General features: G+C 47.3%; 1 protein-coding gene across 2 annotated transcripts in view; it reads left to right on the top strand.

Moving 5' to 3' along the window:
- SENP7 (SUMO specific peptidase 7) overlaps positions 1 to 25,285 on the top strand; it is a 790,555-nt gene that overhangs the window by 559,110 nt on the left and 206,160 nt on the right. For both annotated transcript variants that reach the window (XM_069204850.1, XM_069204851.1), the window contains exon 17: positions 977 to 1,179. In XM_069204850.1, coding sequence (XP_069060951.1) covers positions 977 to 1,179 — 203 coding nt within the window. The remainder of the gene's footprint in view (positions 1 to 976; positions 1,180 to 25,285) is intronic.

The raw sequence follows: 25,285 nt of genomic DNA, 5'->3' as shown, positions 1-25,285 counted from the left end.
TGTTGTGATGCCATTCGTTTTCATGACTTGCACCCACCTGGCCTTGCCTTCCTTCAGCTCAGGTGTCTTCTGACCCTTGTGGGTCCTGTTGCAGCATGCACTGTTCTCCTGTCTTGGGGGTGGATGAGGTGAAGCCCTTTGGTAAAGGGCCCCATCTGTAGTTTGAGCTGTTTGCCTGGAGTTTCTTCTACTGAGCATTGTTAGCTTTTTGCTGACAAAAAGTTGTGCTGTCCTCTACATATATTACATTCTGCCAACTAGCTAGTGTCCAGGGACTAAGGTCATTCTCCACTTCGCACTGATATTTACCCTTTGCTTGTAGTTGCTGTCCCAGTGTGACTGGCCGCTCACTTGACTTTTATGGCACCTGGAGTGTCTGACCTGTTTTGTGGCAAACTTTGTCTTTAGCTCCCCTCAGACCCACCTCCTTGGGCTAGTACGTTGGTGCTGATTCTTAAGTTGAAGAATTTGCAGATAAAAGCGTCCATCAGAACGAAAAAGTTACTTAACTTAGTTAACCATCTTTCTGGTAGAATCTCTGTATATCTGTATGTTCCTCACCATTCCTGTCCACCTTGCTACTGTGAGGTATGGTCACTGTGTAGTATGTTAGTTTCTGGCTGACTCTCTGTGCCTGTAATGGGAGTGGGAAAAAGACAGGAACTGACACCAGCATGCCCTGTGACATCTTAAATGAATCTGTGTCACATTCATGGTTAGAGCAAGGGTTGAGACAAAGGTGTGACACCACCTACTGGTGATGGAAGATTCATGGGGTGAGAACTCTATAGCTAGAATATTCACTAGAAAGATAGTTGCCCAAGGTAAGTAACTTTTACATCTGATATTTGTCAAGGACTAGTAAAACTTTGTTAAAATTCAGCCATGTGGAATGACATCCAGGTCTTGCTATTCACTATTATTTGAAGTATTTTACTCAATTTCCAATTTCCTTTTCTGTTTTTGTTTTCTACAGATCACATTGGTACCTCGCAGTTATCTGTTTCCCTTGGCTGGAAAAAGCAGTATACGAGGAACGTAAATTCTCCAATGAACCCCAGTATCCGGTTAAAGCGGAAGAGCAGGAAGACCCTGCTAGGAAAAGCACAGTCATTGTATTTAATGATGCTTACGGCAAGAAAGAAGAACTGAGCGGAAATGGTAGTCCCCACTCTGAAGGTAAATAACACAGTAATAAAACATTTTCTCTGGTCATCTTTACAGGACTAGTGATGGGCTGCTGCATAGAATGAGCTAATTATTGAAGTGAGGGATCTCGTGTGCAATGGGAGGAGGGCAGGGTGAAGAGATTCGTATTGCCGAGAGAAGTGTTATTGATGATTAAACCACTGGTGCAAGGTGACGTCCAGTCAGACTCAGTTCAACATGGGAAGAAGCAGCTCTCCAGCCCCAAATATTAATCTCATTCCTGGCAGTAACTGCGATCTGGAGTAGTCTCAGACGTAGTATTTACTCCTTTTAACATTTGGGCAAAGTTTGCCACTGAGACCAGACTGGAGAGACAGTATGTTTGACTCCACAGCAAGTGAACAATTGGCAGTCCTTTCTCACAGCTAATCCTATAATAAATTCTGCTTCCTATCCAAGGTCACTGCTCTTCTCCACCTCCAATAAAGTATGTTTACACCTGTCTAATTTGTTGTGAGCAGTGGGTTACCTGCCAAAGATATCTGTTAATGGGATTACGTTCCTCTTAATTCTGTGACTCGGCTTCATCCAAATGTTTTACAAGTTTGTTAATGATAATATAATTCTATTACAAAATGCTAAATAAAAAACCTTTCAGAGATAAAATTGATGTTTATAAAATGATGAAAGCCTAGACTGTCTGACATTATAATTTTAACAAGATGTCTAAGTGATCAGTAGTATTAAATCACCCAATCACAGGAAGTGACATCAATATGCATACAAGATGATTAGTTCATATTTGCTCCCATAGAAAATACTTCATAGTGGTCTCTTTTTGACACAAAGTGTCAGGTGGCCAGTTCTCACTTTTCACTCCTGTAATATCACTCCCACACTTTTTCAAAGTTGACTAAATGGCCACTTCTTCAAACTCAAACTGCTGAAACTCCTTTTTTAATTGTTTATCTGTGAAAGAAAACAGATTCAGGGAATGGTAATATATGGGTTTCAGCCTAGATGTAGAGGAATTTGACATTGCCACTCTGAGACAGTATGTTTTTAAACATTGATCATGAACTGCAATATTTTCATATCTGTAGCACAAATATTCCATTGGGCTTTATCTTCTTTCACTTGAGAAGTTTGATTTTGTAGTGATTTGGTACCTTATACCCTTTTTCTATTCTTAGCGTTTTCCTCAACAATAACATTTTCTGGAATGAGTCTGCAAAATGTATTTATTAACAAGCAGCAGTGATCAGAGAAAAACACAGATAGAAATCTCCTTGTTAAGGAGAGGAGCTCTGTAAGTGGAGAATGATATACACATTTATAACAAATTACATTTCTACAATAAGATTGTGTCCATTTTCTAGTAGACAGGTGCATGTGTGTGTGATTATGTAAAACAAACACTCGAGGGAAGTTAGCTTCAAAAGTATCAATCCACAAGCAAGGCATCTATAAACACAGCAGTTTTCAAATTTCACACTCGGGTGGTAAGATGCAAACTCCATCTAGATGTGAAACTGGAGCTTCTAATAAAAGGCCTAACAAAGTTGTCTACAGTAGGTTATAAATGAAGATGCTTTTAATTTAGCGCCCATTTTATTAGTTTTAAAAATACTGAAAGTTCATCTGGTTAACCTTTGTGCCCTCTCTTCATCTCCATACATAAGATTATTCCTTCATCCTTAGAAGAACATGAAAGGAATAGAGAAGAAGCATAAAAAGACAAAAATGGGTAGCATCTTTTGTCAGGGTTGTTAGTAACTAAAAAAGAAATTACAGGAAAAAAAGAATAGCATCGATCCTTAGACCAATAAGTTAATTCGCCTGCTACCTATCAAACATGACAGTCTTGACAACAAATCACATCATTCAGGATTATGAGCGACAATAATTAATTTACTTGGCAACGAATACTTTCAAATTGGTGATGAATGACTTGTAAATTGTCTGGCATATGCAGGCAGCACTCAATGTTAACAATTGTACAGACATAACAGCAGCTATAAAGTCGAGGCCAATTCTGTTCTGGAAAAGTGACAGGTCTTTGTGCAGTCGGTTCAATGTTAATAATTTACAGAGCATTTGTAGAGGTATTTGCCACTTCCTCCGAGAGGTTACGAATGAAGCCTGTCTCAAAGTTTGGAACAAAATTAGAAAGAATCGAGTAGTATCTGAAATCTCCCTTCAGTTTTTAGAGTTTCTTTGAGGTAAAATGGGAGGAGGGACAGAGGAGCCATATGGTAGGAACCACATAGATAGCAAGAGGCAGACCAGTCCAGTTTATCTTTATTTTATTATTATACATAATCCTAAATGTACAGTTTAGAAATTACTGTTATGGATAAACCAGGTTTGATTACAAGAGCAATGATTTACGATATCTTATTACAGATTTTAAAAAGCAACTAACAGTATTACATACTAAAGGGGTGCTCAGCATTCTTAAAAAAAAGCACAATGCAGGCTTACGCTTAGAAATCCATTATTCATAAGAACCAACATTAAAAAATATGACACGGGAAAGGTCTATAAAATTTACAAAAGAATACAAGCAGTGTTTGTGTAGAAAGTTCATCATCTGGGCAAATAAATTTACTCCTGATTCGTATTGTCTCAGAGGATAGCTAAGCGAAATCTAGTTAGCAGTGATTTGTCCCATGGGCTGGTTAAATATGGCTCTGTGTCCGCATTGGTTTGGGGTGATACATAATCATTCATCAATGACTTTTTCAGCTCCTCCCCTATGCAGGACAATGTCACATATGTGCTGAACTTGACCTTAACCCAGGTTGTCTTCCCCGTGTTATCTGCTTAGTTCAGTCAGGTAAATAAGGTCATCCTAGGATTTCAGCTATTGATTCAATGTGCAACAACCAGGATATATTGCAGTCAAAATCACAAGCAATTCAGTCCTTTATTGTGTCTGTTTAGGATGCGTGAGCATTTGACCAAATCGACAGCCATAGTAGCATGAGAACTAATTTTATGCATTCCTAGTTCTTTGTGGTAAAAAAAAAAAAGTGGGGATTGCTTGTTGGTAACCCTAAGAGGCGTCTCAAAAAACAATTGTCTTCTATTTGAAGTCTTGGTGAGCTGCTATCACCCCAAATGTCTGTCACATATGCTAAGATCAAAAGACATTTTCTACTGTAGATTTCGAGAAGGGCCTAAATTGGTTTGCTCCTAACCCTCTGGACAAAGTTAAATAATACACTGACAGATTGGTTGAAGCTTAGGCACCTGGTGGATAAAAGATTTAACCATGTACTAGAGGAGTCAATGGTAATTTCCAGACACACAGAAGAGAAACCTTTCTGATGTTATTTCCTTTACTAAAAATGGGTCAGGCCTTACTGTTCTTTTGGCCATGGACCATATGTTATGTTTTGGTCAAATTGGTTTCCAGGCGTGGGTTATCGATAAATAGAACAACGTTCTCGATTAGGCCTTTAAGGCCAGAGGGGGTCCTTGACATTAAAATGGCGTAATTGACGTTCATAAAAATGTGGGCAGTTTTTTAGCGTACCTTGGCTATGTCCATGCAGTGTAAAATTAGGAAAACATTATGGTTGTTTACATACAATAAAAGCAATATAGGTTTGAGGACACAAGTCTGTCAGACCCCACATTCTAAGACAAATGAATTTGGCCACTCACCTCCTACACCGAATCTCACAGATGTCGAGACCTCCATGTGTAATGAACAAAGAAAATCAACCAAAACCTGTCTACACCCTTGCTAAATAAAACAGCCAAAAGCTTTGACATATTGACTTGTTCAGAGTCACAGCTAAGGTTCATAAAAGATAGATACAACTGACTTTGTTTGGCCAATCTATGTTTACTAACATTTGGAGGTTCCTCATTGTTCTAATGTGCCTAGACCTATTTTAAAACCTTTATTTTTTATTTATTTATTCATGTTGTTATATAACAATGAACATACAACAGATGTCAGCAAAGACATTCCCGCAGAACATAAGTACATAGATGACATAAATTAGTCCCATCCTAGTTCACGGGCTCGATCCAGAAACCAACAGCACCAGCAGAGAACACAGCCAGTGCACAGCTCAGAGATATCCCCGACCCATTAGAAGAGCCCGATCCGCTGCGGTATACACATTTCAAAACATAAATCCAGGGACGTGCGTCTAGAAACATAACATCTTAGGGACTAGGAGCTAGTACAGAGCCAACAAAGTCAAAGAGAGTAAGAGAGAAGGCAGACATAGAAGGGACACGAAGCGCACCACAGCCAACCAATTTCATACCGCGGTCACACCACAGGAGAAGAGCAATGGAGATAAGAGTCACTAATGCGCGTGGGCCTTCATATGATTCAAATGCAGCCGCACTATAAGGACTCCAGAAAGGAGTGCAGCGGAGCCCAGATATCCCTAGGCCAAGACCCCTCAGGAGCTAACTCCCAAAAAATCATCAATTGTTCTTGGCAGAAGGAGGAGTCCCGTAGCAAATAGGAGCCGCGAGGGGCCCGACCACGACCCCAGCACACTGCAACCCTGCGCTTAGCCAGCAGAAGAAGCAGGCCCACCAATCTCCTATATGTCGTCCGTACCTCATCCAAACATCCAAGCAGCGCCATTCTAGGGGAGACGGGCAGCCGCAAGCCAGTCATCTCCCCAATCACATGTATTACCTCCGTCCAAAAGGCATGGACTTCGGCACACTCCCAAGCAAGATGGAGAAAGCCAGCATTAGGGGCACGACAGCGTTCACAGCGCGCATCAGCTCGCAGGCCCATGGAGCAAGTGTATCAGATGCAGCCTGTAATTGCCCGACAAAACTCACATGTGCGCACAGCATCTCCGCCACACCTCCTCAAAAATAGTCTCTCCAACATCCGCCTCCCAGCGAGCCCTGAAAGAGCTCCCCGTGTCACTGTGCTGATCTTGCATACAATTGTACAATTTAGTAATGAGCTTACTCGGCGACTAAGCGCGACACAGCACCTCCAAAGCCTTACACACCAAAGGAGTTCCCGGGGGGCCAGAAAAGCGAGCATGCAACATGGCGCAGACACGCAGAACATACAGCTGCTGCAACGCTGTAGCACCCTCGTCAAAGAGCGCATCCCTGGGAGATATCAGACGCCCATCAACAAACCTGTCACCCAATTCAGTTAAATTCACAGTATGAAGAAATTCACGTTGCCTCACATCTTGAAACATCTCGGCATCCGTGACGGAAAGAACCAGCATCGAGGGGGCAAACGGCGCACTCACTCCAGAGCGATTCAATAAGGCCATCCAAGCGTGCGAAGTGCACGCCACTGTGTCAACTCTGCGCGCCCTAGACCAGGCGGGGCTACCAAGGACACGGGTCAAGCCATCCGGCCACACCGTGTCAGTCTCAGGAGCAAGATGAGGTAAGTATCGAATCGGACGTAGCCAGCAATACGCAAAGTGAACCTGAGCACAATAGTAATATAGTTCCATGTCAGGGGCGGCGAGGCCCCCCAGCTCAAACAGTAACGTCATCTTCTCCCAGGCATTTCTGGGCTACCCACCGGCCGAAGCCAGACGAATCAAAGCAGAGCGAAGACGCTGCAGAAAGCTCACCGGAGGAGGGAGATTTACAAACAGACACAACAATTTTGGTAATACCACCATTTTAGCAATGGCGATACGCCCAATAAGTGAGAGCGGCAGTGAGCACCAAGCCTCAACTTTATTCTCCCGCCAGGATATAGCCTTGCCATAATTGGCCATCCATAGAGTCTCCACATCACCGCTCAGCCAAACGCCCAAATATCGTACGGGGCCACACGACCATCCAATTGGGTACTGAGAAGGGAAGTCCACTACACTGGCAGACAGAGGCAACACCACTTACTTAGACCAATTGATCGCGATCCCAGAGAAGGTACCAAAGCGCACAATTTCGTCCAGCAAAATATCAAGATTCTTCCGCGGCTCACGGACATACAGAGCTATGCCGTCCGCATACATGGAAATTAATATCGGGTGCTGCCGGAACGGCAGACCTTTATCATGATGGTGTTGTCTCAGCCATGCCGCAAGGGGCTCCATGGCCACAGCAAATAATAACAGGGACAAAGGGCATCCCTGGCGAGTATCCCGAGCAACTGGGAAAGGGTCTGAAATGTTTCTGTTTAAGCGCTGCCTGACGGTGGGGGCAGAATACAGTAAACGTATCCAATTCACAAAACGCACGCTCAGCCCCACCCTGGCAAGCAAAGCAAACATGTATTCCCAAGCTAACGAGTCAAAGGCCTTTGTAGCGTTCAGGAACACCGCCACCGCGTCTTCCTTAGCTCCAATGGAACTGGCGACTGCAAAGAACGTGCGCAAATTGTGAGATGTAGATCGGCCAGGCACGAACCCCGACTGATCCGGGAGCATCAATTTCGGGAGCAGCAGCTGTAACCGCGCTGCAATCATTTTGGCCAAGATTTTGTTATCGATGTTAATCATAGACAATGGGCGGTACGAGTCGCAGCAAAATGGATCCTTACCAGGTTTGAGTATAGTAACAATCAGGGCCTCACGAAGGGAGGCGGGGAGCATCCATGTCTCCATCACCTCCGCATATACCTCCAAAAGATGAGGAACAAGTATCCCAGCATACACCTTACTGTATAAAACGAGGGAGTGAATCCATCCAGCCCTGGGGACCCATCTCCAGGCAGACTGCAAATCGCAGCAGTTACCTACTCTACTGCAACATCAATTTCAGTAATGTAGTTACTAGCCTATGGCCTGTGCAGCATATTCGCCAATGTGCGGCCAGCCCGCTCCCCCTCCCCGTACCGCCTCGCCTTAGCAGACTTCCCCAAAAAACAAATCTCCCGAAGAGCAGCCTCCTCATACAAGGACACAGCGCTCCGCAGAGCTGCAAGCGTAGTACCCGACCAGTCTGCCACCAAGCGCTGCTCCAAATCCGTGACCCTTCCCTCCAGATCGGCCAGTTCCCGGCGTAACGTCCGCAACACATCGTGTTGCTTCAAAGGCATACTCTGCGGATTATCACCTTGAAAGCCTCCCATAAAGTACCAGCGGAGCTCACAAATCCACTATTTTCAGCAAAGTAGTGAAATATAGCCTCGCGCACCTCCTCACGGAATGCCCCTTCACGAAGCGCCCCATTCAGCAACCGCCACATGAACGAGCGTTCCAACCCACATGGCACCACCAGCACCAGCTTCACCGGCGAGTGGTCAGATAAGGTGCGAGCCATATGATCCACCAACTGCGTCCAGAGCTCCACGTCCCTCGTGCCCAACCAACGGTCAATGCAAGACCAACTGCTATGAGCACAATTGACACACATGCCCTCTCTTGCACCTCCATGCTTCACCCTCCATAGATCCACCAAGGCACCTTCATCCATCACTGACATCAGAGTCCTTGCCGCCGCAACATGCTGTACTCTGGCCAAGCTTTCACGGTCCGCCACCTGGTCCAAAACCATGTTGAAATCTCCACCCCAAATCACAGCACCATTGCCCAATGACTCCACTAAGCGCCACACCTCGCAAAAGAACTCAGGGTCATCCGTGTTGGGGCTATAGACAGACACTAGCCAACAGGTTCTATCCACCAGCATGCCGCTTAACAAGACATTTCTGATGGATACAACTACCTGTGGATTCCTCACCTATTGAATACTCCCATTGCGCCAGCATTCGACGGAAATCTTCTTCCTAGCTTCTGCACGTCGATGAGGACGTCACAATTGCCCACGCGATACTGTCTGACGTCATACAGGCAATAAGAGGTCCTTCCGACGTCAGTTCCCTTTTTTCCGTGCCATTCGAACGACGGTTATTCTTCGAGGGAGCTACTGTTACTACTCGACGTAGTTACAGTTATTTTTGCTGTTTTTGCTTTGAGACATTACAATGTCGCAAAGAAATGTGGCAAAATGTTGGTTACTGACCCACATTCTGACTGTTTGTGGTGTCTTAGTTCCGACCACGACGTTGACAAGTGTGACTCTTGTCAATGTATGAATCCAAAGCCCTTAAAAGAACGTGAGGCCAAGCTTTTTTTGGCGAAGTCAAAGAAAAAGGAGAAAAGACATCACCGCAAGTCGTCATCACCGAAGTCGCATCGGCGTCATCGGGACTCCCGGCGTCGTCGACAGTCGCGACGACTGTTGAGTAGGGAGAGGTCGCGATTGAGGTCACTGTCGACTCGACGTCGGAAGACTTGGGAAGTTAGTCCCACCGTCTCTCCCCAACCGCAGACGCCGTTGGCATCTCCGACTTCGCCTGTTAATCCTCCTTCGGTGTTCGAGGTTCCACGGCGTCATGAGTTTTCTCCGACTTTGCAGACGTCGGGACCGGCGTCAATGTCGCCTCCAGCCCAGGCACCTCAGTACCCGGCTTTCCCAGCCCCTGGAGCCGATAGTTTCGCATTCTTGAATGCGATGTTCTCCATCTTTCAACAGATGGCTCCAGGTGGTGGACTGGCTGGTCCTTCAGGCCCTTTGGCCTTCAATATGGGTGCTCCGGCTCCGCTACGAACGGCACCCTTTATGCCCTTTCTTCCCTTGAGAAATGTGGGCTCGGTGCCGGTGTCGGTGCCTGTGGCGTCAGCGTCTCAGCCAGCGACGCGGAGTAGACCTGCACCGGCCCCGGAACAGTCTTCTGTCCGTCCTACTCCTCGTTCAGCGCCGAAGAAATCCATGGCGCCGTTAGATCCGGCATCTGATGGACCCGAGGAGCAGCGTCATGCTTCAACATCTGCTGACGCCATGTCTACGCCGAGGATAGAGGAGAGACTGCATTCGAGGAGGCTTGCTCTTCGCCTCCTTGAAGAACAAGAATATCGGAGGCGGACATTGGAGGAAGGGGAGATTGAGAACTCTCGTGAAGATCTCCATGGCTTGGACACGGCTAGTGGTCTGGACACCTCTCCAGAATGGGACTTGTCGTCACCTGGGGAGTACACGGAGGAGGCGGCAACATTTAATTCGGTCATCAGAAAGGCGGCTGACTTTTTGGACCTCCCTTTGCCGGTGTCTGAGCCTAAGCCAAACATCTTAACAGAAGTGTTGTACCCTGCCTCAACAACTGCAGAGCCACTTCTGCCTTTTAATGAGGCTCTGTTGGATCCCATCATATAAATCTGGAAGAAGCCGGTGTCATCTTCGGCGGTGAATAGATCTGTGGCTCGAAGATATCGAGTTGCACCTGCTGACCCAGGCTTCCTCTCCAGGCACCCTACTCCTGAAAGCCTAGTGGTTTAGGCTTCTTGCTCAGCCCGGTCTGCTCCAGGATCCTTTCCAGCTGTGCCCTCAGATAGAGACTCTAAGAAAATGGACATATCGTCGAAGAAGGCTTTCTCGTCATGTAGCATGGCTTTGAAATCCACCAGTGCTACATGTATTTTAGGGAGATACATTTATGCCCTGATGGACGAGATAAAGTCGACTCATACTGAGGTGCCCCAAGAATTAATGAGCCTGGTTTCTGATGCTCAAGCAGCGGCAACCCAAGTTATTCAATCTGGGTTAGATACGACTGACTCTGTTGCCAGGGCTATGGGTACTGCTGTGGCTACAAGGAGGCAAGCCTGGCTTCGTAGCTCTGGATTTTCTTTGGATGTACAATCGACCCTCTTGGACCTTCCTTTCGATGGCAATAAGCTTTTCGGCTCCAAGGCTGATTCAGCTCTAGAGAGGTTCAAGGAGAGTAGGGCCACTGCCAAGTCTTTAGGCTTGCAAGCCTCTTTTTCTGCTTCCTCCAGATTTTTTAGGAGGTTTTGAGGATTTGGTCGTGGTTCCTCCTCCTCCTTTCGAGGAAAATTCCAGCATCAACCCACCTCTGCTCTCTCCTATACATCTTACAGAGGGAGGGGTAGGGTCCGGACCAGAGGAGCCACCCAGCAGCACTCTGCCTCTTCCTCTGGAGGGGTGCAGCATGGGAAGCAGCCTTAGACTTCTGCCAATTCCTTCTCACTCCACTCATGTAGGGGGGAGGTTATTGAACTTTCTCCACAAGTGGGATGTCATTACATCAGACTCCTGGGTCACCAGCATTGTGAGGAAAGGCTATGCCCTAACCTTTCAGGAGTTTCTGCCCCCCATCCCGCCCCGCCCTTCCTATTATACAGAAGATCATCTCCTGTTGCTACAACAGGAGGTTCAAGTCCTCCTTTCAAAGGGTGCGGTGGAGTTGGTTCCAGAGCAGGAAAGGGGTCAGGGTTGTTACTCAAGGTACTTCCTGATCCCCAAGAAGGATGGTTGGTTGAGGCCAATCCTGGACCTGAGGATCTTGAATTGGTTCCTCAGACAGGAAAAGTTCAAGATGCTGACCCTAGCTCAGGTGCTTTTGGCGCTGAACGATGGAGATTGGATGGTGTCTGTCAACTTGCAGGATGCTTACTTTCATATCCCGATACTCAAGTCGCACAGGAAGTATCTCCGGTTTGTGGTAGGGTCGCGGCACTATCAGTTAGCGGTCCTCCCGTTTGGTCTAACTTCAGCACCTCGAGTCTTCACAAAGGTGATGTCGGTGGTTGCGGCAGAGCTCAGAAGGAAGGGGATAGCAGTATTTCCTTATCTGGACGACTGGTTGATCAAAGCCAAGTCTCCGGAGCTCGTGTTGCATCACCTTCAGTCGACTAATCAGTTGTTGTTCGACCTGGGTTTTTCAGTGAATGTGCCCAAATCTCACCTAGAGCCCTCTCAGCGCCTCCTGTTCATAGGGGCAGTACTGAATCCAACATTGAATCGTGCCTTTCCTCCGCCTCAGCGGATTCAGGACATCCAGGCGTTGGTTCCAATGTTTCGAAGTGGAACGGTCATTCCAGTCCTCAAGGTCCTACGTCTGCTCGGTCTGTTTGCTTCTTGCATACTGCTGGTCACTCACGTTCGCTGGCACATGAGGGCTCTTCACTGGTGCCTCCGGAAGCAGTGGTCTCAACACAAAGGAGATCTCAAAGGTTCGGTGAGGATCTCCAGAGATGCTGCCTCAGATTTGAAATGGTGGATTGCGGACGGCAATCTTTCCAGAGGAAGGCCGTTCTCGCAAGCTCTGCCTGTGGCCACAGTTATAACGGATGCTTCCACACTAGGGTGGGGAGCTCATCTGGGGGACCTGGAGATCAAAGGTCTTTGGACTCCAGTAGAACAGATGTTTCATACAAATCTGTTGGAGTTGCGGGCTGTACGTCTGGCTCTCAAGGCCTTCCTCCCATCCCTTCGCGGTCAGTCGGCTCAGGTCCTGACGGACAATACTACCGCGATGTGGTAAATATACAAGCAGGGAGGAGTAGGGTCGTACCTTCTCTGCAGAGAAGCTCTACGGCTTTGGTCCTGGGAAAAGGACCATCAGATTTGCTTGGTAGCAAATCATCTGGTCGGAGTCTTGAACGTTCGTGCGGACAGTCTCAGTCGCCGTTTCTCGGCCGATCACGAGTGGTGTCTCCATCCAGATCAGCTCCGTCTAATCTTCCAGATGTGGAGGTTTCCTCGGATAGATCTGTTTGCCCCTCGGGAGAACTCGCACTGCCCGTTATTCTGCAGCCAGTATCCGGGACAAGGAGCATTGGGGGACGCGTTTCAGATGACCTGGTGCGACCAGTTGCTTTACGCGTTTCCCCCCATACCCTTGATTCCTCGAGTTTTGAGGAAAATACGCCAAGATCGGGCCCAAGTCATCTTAATAGCTCCGGATTGGCCAAGGGGGGTATGTACACGGACCTTCTCCAACTCTCACTGTGCCCTCCGCTCCGTCTCCCTCTCAGGGCAGACCTCCTCTCGCAGTCGCAGGGGCAGGTTTTACACCCCCACCTCCAGAGCCTGCACCTTCATGCCTGGAGATTAAACGGGGCAACCTGAGTTCCTTTTCTCCCCCGCCTGATGTAGTGGATGTTATCTTATCGGCCAGGCGACACTCCTCTAAATCGATCTACGCTAATAGGTGGGCTAAATTTGTGATTTGGTGTGGAGAGAGGCAAATTGATCCCTTACTTGCTCACTTATCAGATATCTTGTCTTTTGAATTGTCTCTGGCACAGAGGGGTTGTGCAGTGGCTACAGTTAAGGGGTATTTGTCTGCCCTGTCAGCTTTTCTGTGTCTTCTGTACCAGCCTTCTCTATTCAAATCCCCTATAGTACTTAGATTTTTAAAAGGTCTTATTAACAAATTTCCTCCCACTCCTTTCATAATGCCTCAGTGGGATCAAAACCTGGTTCTGACTTTTCTTATGGGTTCCCCGTTTGAGCCTATGCATTCTTGCCCCTTAAGGTTATTGGTCCTAAAGACTGTTTTCCTTGTTGCAATTACTTCCGCAAGAAGAGTGAGTGAGCTGCAGACTCTATCTGTTAAACCCCATTATACATCTTTTTATGGGGACAAGGTGGTGTTGAGGACCAAGGCTGCTTTCCTACCGAAGGTTGTTTCACCCTTTCATATGGCCCAAACGATTACTCTTTCCTAGTTTTATCCTCCGCCTCATCCTTCAAAAGAAGAAGAGAGACTTCATCGCTTAGACCCGAGGAGAAAGCTAAGCTTTTATGTGGACAGAACGAGGGATTTCAGGCTGGAGGATCAGCTCTTCATCGGGTACGTGGGAAAGAGGAGAGGAAAGGCAGTCCGCAAGAGAACACTCTCCAGGTGGGTCATTCTTTGCATTAAAATGTGTTACTCTTTAGCAAAGAAAGAACCCCCGATGGTATAAGAGCTCATTCCACCAGAGCTAAGTCGGCCTCTTCGGCCTTGGCTAGGGGTGTTCCTGTGGTTGACATCTCCAAGGCCGCAACTTGGTCATCCCTCCACACTTTTGCGAAGCATTACTGCTTCGACTCTGAGGTTAGGAGGGATGGCCATTTTGCACGGTCAGTGCTGCAGGATTTCTTGGTTTGACCATTCAGGCACCCACCACCGAGTGCAGCACTGCTTTGGGACTCTATTCAATAGGAGAGGAATCCACAGGTAGTTGTATCCATCAGAAGAACGAGTTACTTACCTTCAGTAACAACTTTTCTGGTGGATACATTAGCTACCTGTGGATTCCTCACGGTCCCACCCGCCTCCCTGTTGCCTGTCTGGTCTAACCAAGTTATTCTTGGGTGTGCTCCTCTTGGTATTTGAGGGCTTGTACATATACTGTATATGTTTATTTATGTATATATTTATTTAAAAAAAAAAAAATCGAGTTTTTGAAATTGTTTTTATCTTGAATATCATTAAATATTGTTATTTGATTATTTATCTCAATGGCCTATTAGTCTCAGGCACGTAAAAAATGTTGGTACTTACGTCGGCAAGGACCTCTTATTGCCTGTATGACGTCAGATGGCAGCACGTGGGCAATTGTGACGTCCTCATCGACGTGCAGAAGCTAGGAAGAAGATTTCCGTCGAATGCTGGCGCAATGGGAGTATTCAATAGGTGAGGAATCCACAGGTAGCTAATGTATCCACCAGAAAAGTCGTTACCGAAGGTAAGTAACTCATTTATCTGCCATTAGGATCAACTACAACCCTCTGAGTACGCCACTGCAACCCCTTACGCAGCAATATCACCACACCTCAAGCATAGCTCGAGAATACCGAACAATAATCTTCCCCAGTCCTTCAGCCTTCCCAGTGCAGAAGCCACTAAATGAGCCTCTTGCAGCATGTATATATCGATTTCATGCCGTTTAGCATAAGCAGACATGAGGCGCACCTTACGCCCATCATTCAAGCCTCGCACATTCCAAGTAAGACAGCGAACTGTTGTCAAAAGTCTCAACTCCATCACTTCATCCCGTCAAGCAGATAATGCGACGACAGTGACCCAACATGCCCACCAGCAGATAACAAGCAAGGAAAAAGAGAGAAGGAAAGTAGAAAAGCAAGAGGAAAACAGAACATTAACAATCCCGACCCCCATCCACCCAGACCCCCCAACCTGGTCCAAGCAGAAGTCCCACGCCCCAGAGCAACAGGAAACCCAGACATAACAGATGAAATGCTATAACGGCTTATCCAGAGGGTGAGAGCCAAGCCACCCATCCCATCGGCCCGAACAGGACTAGGGAAGGAGGGCTAAGGGCCAAATATGAAGATGGTTCAGGTGAGCAGCCGAAACCATAGGGCACATCACACAGACCCCCTGGCAGTCATAGTAGGCAACTCAAGTCAGTAGCACCAGGCCCAATCAGTCATTATCACTCAAGGCAGCATGCTCAGATCCAGAACCCTCTGGGCCAGAAACCTCCGACCGCTTCGGCACTGTCTTTGCAAATTTAGCCGCTAGCTTCAGGTCTGTAAAGAACAGCTTACCCCCTATGCTGTACCCTTAATTTGGCGGGATAAATAAGGGAGAAGCTAGCGCCTGTCTGGCTCAGCATGCGTTTAGTTGGCAAGAAGGCACGATGCACCGCCTGCACACCAGGGGTGTAATCCGGAAAGCAGCTAAGTTTGTTATTCTTGTAGACCACCGGCTGCCACTCCCTGGCCAGCCTGAGGACCGTATCTCTATCGCAGTAATTCAGCAGGCGAGCAATTATGGGACGCAGAGGAGTGCCAGGCGGAGGCCAAGGCCCCAGGGATCTATGAGCTCTCTCCACCACCATCAAGCGGGAAAGTTCTCCATGGAAAAGGTCAGCGAGCATACCCTCCACAAAATCTTCCATTCAGCCCATATCCGTGGACTCCGGCAGACCAATTATACGGATATTGTTGCGGCGAGATCGCGCCTCCAAATCGTCATTTTTATTGCAAAGAATGTCCAATACTCGCTCCATTTGAAGTAATTTCTCCCTCTCGCCATTGCGTTGGTGTAGGAAAGTACCATCTTGCCTGGCATGTTACCCCCATTTTTCACTGTATATATGTTGTATGTGTCACTGGGACCCTGGTAACCCAGGGCCCCAATGCTCATACGTGTGCCTGAATGTGTTACCTGTGTAGTGACTAACTGTCTCACTGAGGCTCTGCTAATCAGAACCTCAGTGGTTATGCTCTCTCATTTCTTTCCAAATTGTCACTAACAGGCTAGTGACCATTTTTACCAATTTACATTGGCTTACTGGAACACCCTTATAATTCCCTAGTATATGGTACTAAGGTACCCAGGGTATTGGGGTTCCAGGAGATCCCTATGGGCTGCAGCATTTCTTTTGCCACCCATAGAGAGCTCTGACAATTCTTACACAGGCCTGCCACTGCAGCCTGAGTGAAATAACGTCCATGTTATTTCACAGCCATTTTACACTGCACTTAAGTAACTTATAAGTCACCTATATGTCTAACCTTTACCTGGTAAAGGTTAGGTGCAAAGTTACTTAGTGTGAGGGCACCCTGGCACTAGCCAAGGTGCCCCCACATTGTTCAGAGCCAATTCCGTGAACTTTGTGAGTGCGGGGACACCATTACACGCGTGCACTACATATAGGTCACTACCTATATGTGGCTTCACAATGGTAACTCCGAATATGGCCATGTAACATGTCTATGATCATGGAATTGCCCCCTCTATGCCATCCTGGCATAGTTGGCACGATCCCATGATCCCAGTGGTCTGTAGCACAGACCCTGGTACTGCCAAACTGCCCTTCCTGGGGTTTCACTGCAGCTGCTGCTGCTGCCAACCCCTCAGACAGGCATCTGCCCTCCTGGGGTCCAGCCAGGCCTGGCCCAGGATGGCAGAACAAAGGACTTCCTCTGAGAGAGGGTGTTACACCCTCTCCCTTTGGAAAATGGTGTGAAGGCAGGGGAGGAGTAGCCTCCCCCAGCCTCTGGAAATGCTTTGTTGGGCACAGAGGTGCCCAATTCTGCATAAGCCAGTCTACACCGGTTCAGGGGACCCCTTAGCCCTGCTCTGGCGCGAAACTGGACAAAGGAAAGGGGAGTGACCACTCCCCTGACCTGCACCTCCCCTGGGAGGTGTCCAGAGCTCCTCCAGTGTGCTCCAGACCTCTGCCATCTTGGAAACAGAGGTGCTGCTGGCACACTGGACTGCTCTGAGTGGCCAGTGCCACCAGGTGACGTCAGAGACTCCTTCTGATAGGCTCCTTCAGGTGTTAGTAGCCTATCCTCTCTCCTAGGTAGCCAAACCCTCTTTTCTGGCTATTTAGGGTCTCTGTCTCTGGGGAAACTTTAGATAACGAATGCAAGAGCTCATCCGAGTTCCTCTGCATCTCTCTCTTCACCTTCTGCCAAGGAATCGACTGCTGACCGCGCTGGAAGCCTGCAAACCTGCAACATAGTAGCAAAGACGACTACTGCAACTCTGTAACGCTGATCCTGCCGCCTTCTCGACTGTTTTCCTGCTTGTGCATGCTGTGGGGGTAGTCTGCCTCCTCTCTGCACCAGAAGCTCCGAAGAAATCTCCCGTGGGTTGACGGAATCTTCCCCCTGCAACCGCAGGCACCAAAAAGCTGCATTACCGGTCCCTTGGGTCTCCTCTCAGCACGACGAGCGAGGTCCCTCGAATCCAGCGACTCTGTCCAAGTGACCCCCACAGTCCAGTGACTCTTCAGTCCAAGTTTGGTGGAGGTAAGTCCTTGCCTCACCTCGCTGGGCTGCATTGCTGGGAACCGTGACTTTTGCAGCTACTCCGGCCCCTGTGCACTTCCGGCGGAAATCCTTTGTGCACAGCCAAGCCTGGGTCCACGGCACTCTAACCTGCATTGCACGACTTTCTAAGTTGGTCTCCGGCGACGTGGGACTCCTTTGTGCGACTTCGGGTGAGCACCGTTTCACGCATCCTCGTAGTGCCTGTTTCTGGCACTTCTCCGGGTGCTACCTGCTGCTGAGAGGGCTCCTTGTCTTGCTCGACGTCCCCTCTCTCTCCTGGTCCAATTTGCGACCTCCTGGTCCCTCCAGGGCCACAGCAGCGTCCAAAAACGCTAACCGCACGATTTGCAGCTAGCAAGGCTTGTTGGCGTTCTTTCGGCGGGAAAACACTTCTGCACGACTCTCCACGGCGAGAGGGATCCGTCCACCAAAGGGGAAGTCTCTAGCCCTTTTCGTTCCTGCAGAAACCTCAGCTTCTTCTGTCCAGTAGAAGCTTCTTTGCACCCGCAGCTGGCATTTCCTGGGCATTTGCCCATCTCCGACTTGCTTGTGACTTTTGGACTTGGTCCCCTTGTTCCACAGGTACCCTAGATTGGAAATCCACAGTTGTTGCATTGTTGGTTTGTGTCTTTCCTGCATTATTCCTCTAACACGACTTCTTTGTCCTTAGGGGAACTTTAGTGCACTTTGCACTCACTTTTCAGGGTCTTGGGGAGGGTTATTTTTCTAACTCTCACTATTTTCTAATAGTCCCAGCGACCCTCTACAAGGTCACATAGGTTTGGGGTCCATTCGTGGTTCGCATTCCACTTTTGGAGTATATGGTTTGTGTTGCCCCTATCCCTATGTTTCCCCATTGCATCCTATTGTAACTATACATTGTTTGCACAGTTTTCTAAGACTATACTGCATATTTTTGCTATTGTGTATATATATCTTGTGTATATTTCCTATCCTCTCACTGAGGGTACACTCTAAGATAATTTGGCATATTGTCATAAAAATAAAGTACCTTTATTTTTAGTATAACTGTGTATTGTGTTTTCTTATGATATTGTGCATATGACACTAAGTGGTACTGTAGTAGCTTCACACGTCTCCTAGTTCAGCCTAAGCTGCTCTGCTAAGCTACCATTATCTATCAGCCTAAGCTGCTAGACACCCTATACACTAATAAGGGATAACTGGGCCTGGTGCAAGGTGCAAGTACCCCTTGGTACTCACTACAAGCCAGTCCAGCCTACTACATTGGTTGTGCAGCGGTGGGATAAGTGCTTTGAGACTACTTACCACTCTTGTCATTGTACTTTTCATAAGAGAAAAATATACAAAACAAGGTCAGTGTATATACACATAGCCAAAAAGTTTTGCATTTCCTCTTTTCACTCTTTTCTAAGTGCTGAAAAGTACTCCTAACTTTCTAAAAAGTTCTAAAAAGTTTAAAAAGTTTTTTTTTCTCTGTCTTTCTAAAAGCTCTGACAAACTTTTTATCTTTTACTATCACTTTAACTCTCTCTAAAAATGTCTGGCACAGGCCAAAATGTTGATCTGTCCAAACTTGCATATGACCACCTTAGCTGGAAAGGAGCAAGGAGTCTCTGTGTAGAGAGAGGTTTGAGTGTAGGGAAGAATCCTTCCTTGTAACTGTTACTCAACATGCTTAGAGAACAGGATAAGGCTAGAAGTGCCCCATCTGTTGAAAAAGTAGCTAATGGTTCTCAATCTGATCCAGGGACTCCCCCAGGAAAAGATTCAGGAAAGAAACCTCCTAGCCTGCCCATTACTAGACAGTCTAGCATAGTTGGTAATGATGATGAGCCACACCATATAAATAGTGTTGTCTCACATCATAGCAAAAGCATTTATTCTCACCATACTGGTAGTGATGTTTCTGTTAGCCAAGCTGTTAGGGTGGCTTCTGTAAGGGACAGGTCTCCTTCTGTCCATTCTCACCATACTTCTGTTTCAAGGCATGTCCCTCCCACCCACCCTGATGACAGATTGTTAGAAAGGGAGCTCAATAGATTGAGAGTGGAACAAACCAGACTGAAGCTCAAGAAGCAACAGCTGGATTTGGATAGACAGACTTTAGAAGTAGAGAAGGAGAGACAGAAGTTGGGTTTAGAAACCCATGGTGGCAGCAGCAGTATTCCCCATAGTCATCCTGCAAAAGAGCATGATTCCAGGAATCTGCACAAGATAGTTCCCCCTTATAAGGAGGGGGATGACATTAACAAGTGGTTTGCTGCACTTGAGAGGGCCTGTGTTGTACAGGATGTCCCTCAAAGGCAGTGGGCTGCTATCCTATGGCTATCATTTAGTGGAAAAGGTAGGGATAGGCTCCTTACTGTGAAAGAAAATGATGCTAATAATTTCCAAGTTCTTAAGAATGCACTCCTGGATGGTTATGGCTTAACCACTGAACAATACAGGATAAAGTTCAGAGAGACCAAAAAGGAGTCTTCACAAGACTGGGTTGATTTCATTGACCATTCAGTGAAGGCCTTGGAGGGGTGGTTACATGGCAGTAAAGTTACTGATTATGACAGCCTGTATAACTTGATCCTGAGAGAGCATATTCTTAATAATTGTGTGTCTGATTTGTTGCACCAGTACTTGGTGGACTCTGATCTGACCTCTCCCCAAGAATTGGGAAAGAAGGCAGACAAATGGGTCAGAACAAGGGTGAACAGAAAAGTTCATACAGGGGGTGACAAGGATGGCAAGAAGAAGGATGGTAAGTCTTCTGACAAGGGTGGGGACAAATCTAAAAATGAGTCTTCATCAGGCCCACAAAAACACTCTGGTGGGGGTGGTGGGCCCAAATCCTCTTCAAATCAAAACAAAGAAAAGAAACCATGGTGCTATTTATGTAAAATAAAAGGCCATTGGACAACAGATCCCAGTTGTCCAAAGAAAGGCACCAAGCCTCCTACCACTACAACCCCTACTGCTACACCTAGTGTCCCTACTAATAGCAGTGGTGGTGGGAGCAAACCTACTAATAGCCAATCCAAGGGAGTAGCTGGGCTCACTATTGGTAACTTAGTTGGGGTTGGCCTTGTTAGGGAGGCCACAGAGGCTGTGTTAGTCTCTGAGGGGGCTATTGATTTAGCCACCTTAGTTGCTTGTCCCCTTAATATGGATAAGTACAAGCAGCTACCCCTAATAAATGGTGTTGAGGTTCAGGCCTACAGGGACACTGGTGCCAGTGTGACTATGGTCATAGAGAAACTGGTCCACCCTGAACAACACCTACTTGGTCACCAGTACCAAGTAACCGATGCTCACAACAACACACTTAGCCACCCCATGGCTGTTGTAAATCTCAACTGGGGGGGGGGGGTTACTGGTCCAAAGAAAGTTGTGGTAGCTTTAGATTTACCTGTAGACTGTCTATTAGGGAATGATTTGGAGACATCAGCTTCGTCAGATGTGGAGTTGGAGGCCCATGCAGCAATGCTGGGCATCCCAGGGCATATTTTTGCTTTGACAAGGGCTCAGGCCAAAAAGCAAAAAGGACAGGGAAGCTTGGATCCTGGAACAATGGACCAAGTGCTCCCTAAAGCTAGGGCTAGTAGAAGCAAACCACTTCCTACTATCCTTCCCTCTACAGTGGATTCTACTTCTGAGGAAGAAGAATTCCCTCCCTGTGCAGAACCTACACCAGAGGAGCTGGAAGCAGACACTGCTGAGCTTTTGGGTGAAGGGGGGCCTGCCAGAGAGGAGCTGAGTGTGGCACAGCAAACCTGTCCCACATTATAGGGTCTCAGACAGCAAGCTGTCAAACAGGCTAATGGGGATGTCAGTGACTCTCACAGAGTTTACTGGGAGGACAACCTCTTGTACACTGAGCATAGGGATCCTAAACCTGGAGCTGCCAGGAGATTAGTGATTCCTCAGGAGTACAGAAAGTTCCTCCTAACCCTGGCACATGACATTCCCCTAGCTGGGCATCTAGGACAAATGAAAACTTGGGACAGGCTTGTTCCCCTGTTTCATTGGCCTAGAATGTCTGAGGACACAAAGGAATTTTGTAAGTCCTGTGAAACCTGTCAAGCCAGTGGCAAGACAGGTTGCACCCCAAAGGCACCACTTATTCCACTGCCTGTGGTTGGGGTTCCCTTTGAAAGGGTAGGGGTTGACATAGTTGGCCCCCTTGACCCTCCTACTGCTTCAGGCAATAGATTTATCTTGGTGGTAGTGGACCATGCCACAAGATATCCTGAAGCTATTCCTTTAAGGACCACTACAGCACCTGCAGTGGCAAAGGCCCTCCTGGGAATATTTTCCAGGGTGGGCTTCCCAAAGGAAGTAGTATCAGACAGAGGAAGCAGTTCATAGTGCAGACAGATGCCTCTGAACATGGGATAGGAGTAGTCCTGTCCCAAACAAATGATGATGGCCTTGACCAGCCTGTTGCTTTTATTAGCAGGAGGTTACTCCCCAGGGAGCAGCGTTGGAGTTCCATTGAGAGGGAGGCCTTTGCTGTGGTCTGGTCCCTGAAGAAGTTGAGACCATACCTTTTTGGTACTCCCTTCATAGTTCAAACTGACCACAGACCTCTCAGATGGCTCATGCAAAGGAGAAAACCCTAAACTGTTGAGGTAGTCCATATCCCTACAGGGAATGGGCTTTATAGTGGAACACAGACCTGGGACTGCCCATGCCAATGCAGATGGCCTTTCCAGGTTCTTCCACTTAGAAAATGAAGACTCTCTTGGGAAAGGTTAGTCTCATCCTCTTTCGTTTGGGGGGGGGAGGGGTTTGTGTAAGGAAATGCCTCCTTGGCATGGTTACCCCCTAACTTTTTGCCTTTGCTGATGCAGAGTTATGACTTGAAAGTGTGCTGGGGCCCTGCTAACCAGGCCCCAGCACCAGTGTTCTTTCCCTAAACTGTACCTTTGTCTCCACAATTGGCACAATCCTGGCACTCAGGTAAGTCCCTTGTAACTGGTACCCCTGGTACCAAGGGCCCTGATTCCCGGGAAGGTCTCTAAGGGCTGCAGCATGGCTTATGCCACCCTAGGGACCCCTCACTCAGCACATGCACACTGCCTCACACTGTGTGCTGGTGAGGAGAAAAATGACCAAGTCGACATGGCACTCCCCTCAGAGTGCCATGCCAACCTCACACTGCCTGTGGCATAGGTAAGTCACCCCTCTAGCAGGCCTTACAGCCCTAAGGCAGGGTGCACTATACCACAGGTGAGGGCATATGTGCCTGAGCACTATGCCCCTACAGTATCCAAACAGAACCTTAGACATTGTAAGTGCAGGGTAGCCATAAGAATATATGGTCTAGGAGTTTGTCAAACACGAACTCCACAGTTCCATAATGGCTACACTGAAAACTGGGAAGTTTGGTATCAAAGTTCTCAGCACAATAAATGCACTCTGATGCCAGTGTGGGATTTATTGTAAAATACACCCAGAGGGCATCTTAGAGATGCCCCCTAAATACATACCCGACTTCTAGTGTCGGCTGACCAGTTCCTGCCAGCCTGCCACACACCAGACATGTTGCTGGCCACATGGGGAAGAGTGCCTTTGTCACTCTGTGGCCAGGAACAAAGCCTGTACTGGGTGTAGGTGCTTCTCACCTCCCCTGCAGGAACCGTAACACCTGGCGGTGAGCCTCAAAGGCTCACCCCCTTTGTTACAGCACCCCAGGGCATCCCAGCTAGTGGAGATGCCCGCCCCTCCGGCCACTGCCCCCACTTTTGGCGGCAAGGCTGGAGGAGATAATGAGAAAAACAAGGAGTCACCCACCAGTCAGGACAGCCCCTAAGGTGTCTTGAGCTGAGGTGACTCCTGCCTTGAGAAATCCTCCATCTTGAGTTTGGAGGATTCCCCCAATAGGATTAGGGATGTGTTTAGTGCTTAAGCAGAATACAATAGCAGCGTTCTCGCTGCGCGGGGCAGTAAGCTGTAATCAGCTGTTTGCTGTGCCGCGCGCGCAGCGGAGACGCTGACACGATCCCATGTTTTGGTTTCTCAGTGTTCCTTGATCTGAATTGCGCAACGAGGAACACGGGGATTCCAGGGCAACGGTCGGACGGCAGGGTTGGATAGTTTCGACATTGGATGGCCGACTGCTGTGCGCTGGGGTGATTTAATGTTTGTTTTACTCTAATATGATTTAAATAAACAGTTGAAGAATGGAACTCACCAACCTCTCCTCGCATTGTTTCAAGCTCACTTCATTTGGCGACGAGCTGTGAAACTGAATCACCCCAGGCAATCATCGCGTAGCCCACTCGTGCTAGTACTATTCCTCTGCTAATTGATGACCTCCTGGACTGATCATATAACAGTGAGTTTTTTTGTGTGTATTTCCTCCCATGATCCTTCATTCTGGAGGTGATGGTGCAGACAGGCCCATTTTTGATGGAAAGAGTGGCGGACATCTTTGAACATCAGTGATTTTCAACCCTCATAGTGTTTTTATCAAGCAGTAGTTGCACTGGACCTTCCAATTCTGCATTGAATTAATTTTTATTGGTTTTTAAATAGTTCCTGTGTCTGCATTGCCTCTCTCTCTAGTCATGCAGTCGGTCAACTCTCCGCCACCTTTTTTGGAAACACCTGGTGAGCCAACTATACCATGGAGGCAATGGTATGATGCGTTTGAAACATATATGCGTGCTATTGGAGCATCAAGATTTAGACCGGAAAGGAAAAAATGCTTGTTACTCCATTCTTTAGGTTTCGAGGGGAGGTCGGTATATAAACATTTACCAGATGTTCAAGCGGATGAAGGCGAGGAACTCGATGAATTTGATGAAGCTCTTAAGAAATTGGCCAGTAGATTTGATGCACCACCAAGTTTAGTTATTTCAAGACATAAGCTTTTTAGGAGAGAGCAAAAAAGTGGAGAAGATGTTAATACTTACATTTCTGCATTGAGGAAACTTGTGTCAGAGTGTCGTTTTGACACATTTACGGATCAGTTAATACGTGACCAATTTATTTGTCACTGTTCTGATAAAGCTATAAAGCAAAAATTGTTGTCCTTGGGAGATCCTTCTTTGTCGGGTTCCATTAGGATTGCTAAAAGCATTGAGACTGCTATTAAATCTGCTAAAGAATTGGAATGTGCTCAAGCTGAACAGGCGAATGTAGTTCAGAGATCTGATGACAGACGCAAGACTACGGGATTTTCTCACAACAAAGTCGAGGCGAACAAATCCTGTAGCTTTTTCAAGCAGTCTAATATTTGTTTTAGATGTGGCTACACATTACATGTAAAAGGAGTAAAAGCATGTCCAGCAAAAAATGTTCAATGCAGATCGTGTGGCAAAATTGATCATTTCGCAAGGCTTTATCAAAGTAACAAAAATAGTTTCACTAAGGTTAATGCGGTCAGTGATGATAATGATGACAGGATGGATGAATTGATGACTGAAATCCAAGAGATGATTCTGGCGGTGGGAGACCAGGACATAGTAACTGGTAATCCTGAGCACTGTATTGATCCATATGTTTTTGTTCAAGTTGGAGACAAATATTTGAAGTTACTGGCTGACTCGGGTGCTAGAATCACTATGATCACCCAGGAGCTCTTTGTACAAAACTGGGGCACACGAAAGTTGAATCCACCAGATAGGACACCTAT

This window comes from Pleurodeles waltl, chromosome 8 (assembly GCF_031143425.1).
Source record: "Pleurodeles waltl isolate 20211129_DDA chromosome 8, aPleWal1.hap1.20221129, whole genome shotgun sequence".
NCBI lineage: Eukaryota > Metazoa > Chordata > Amphibia > Caudata > Salamandridae > Pleurodeles > Pleurodeles waltl.
This window is presented reverse-complemented; position numbering and strand designations above follow the sequence as displayed.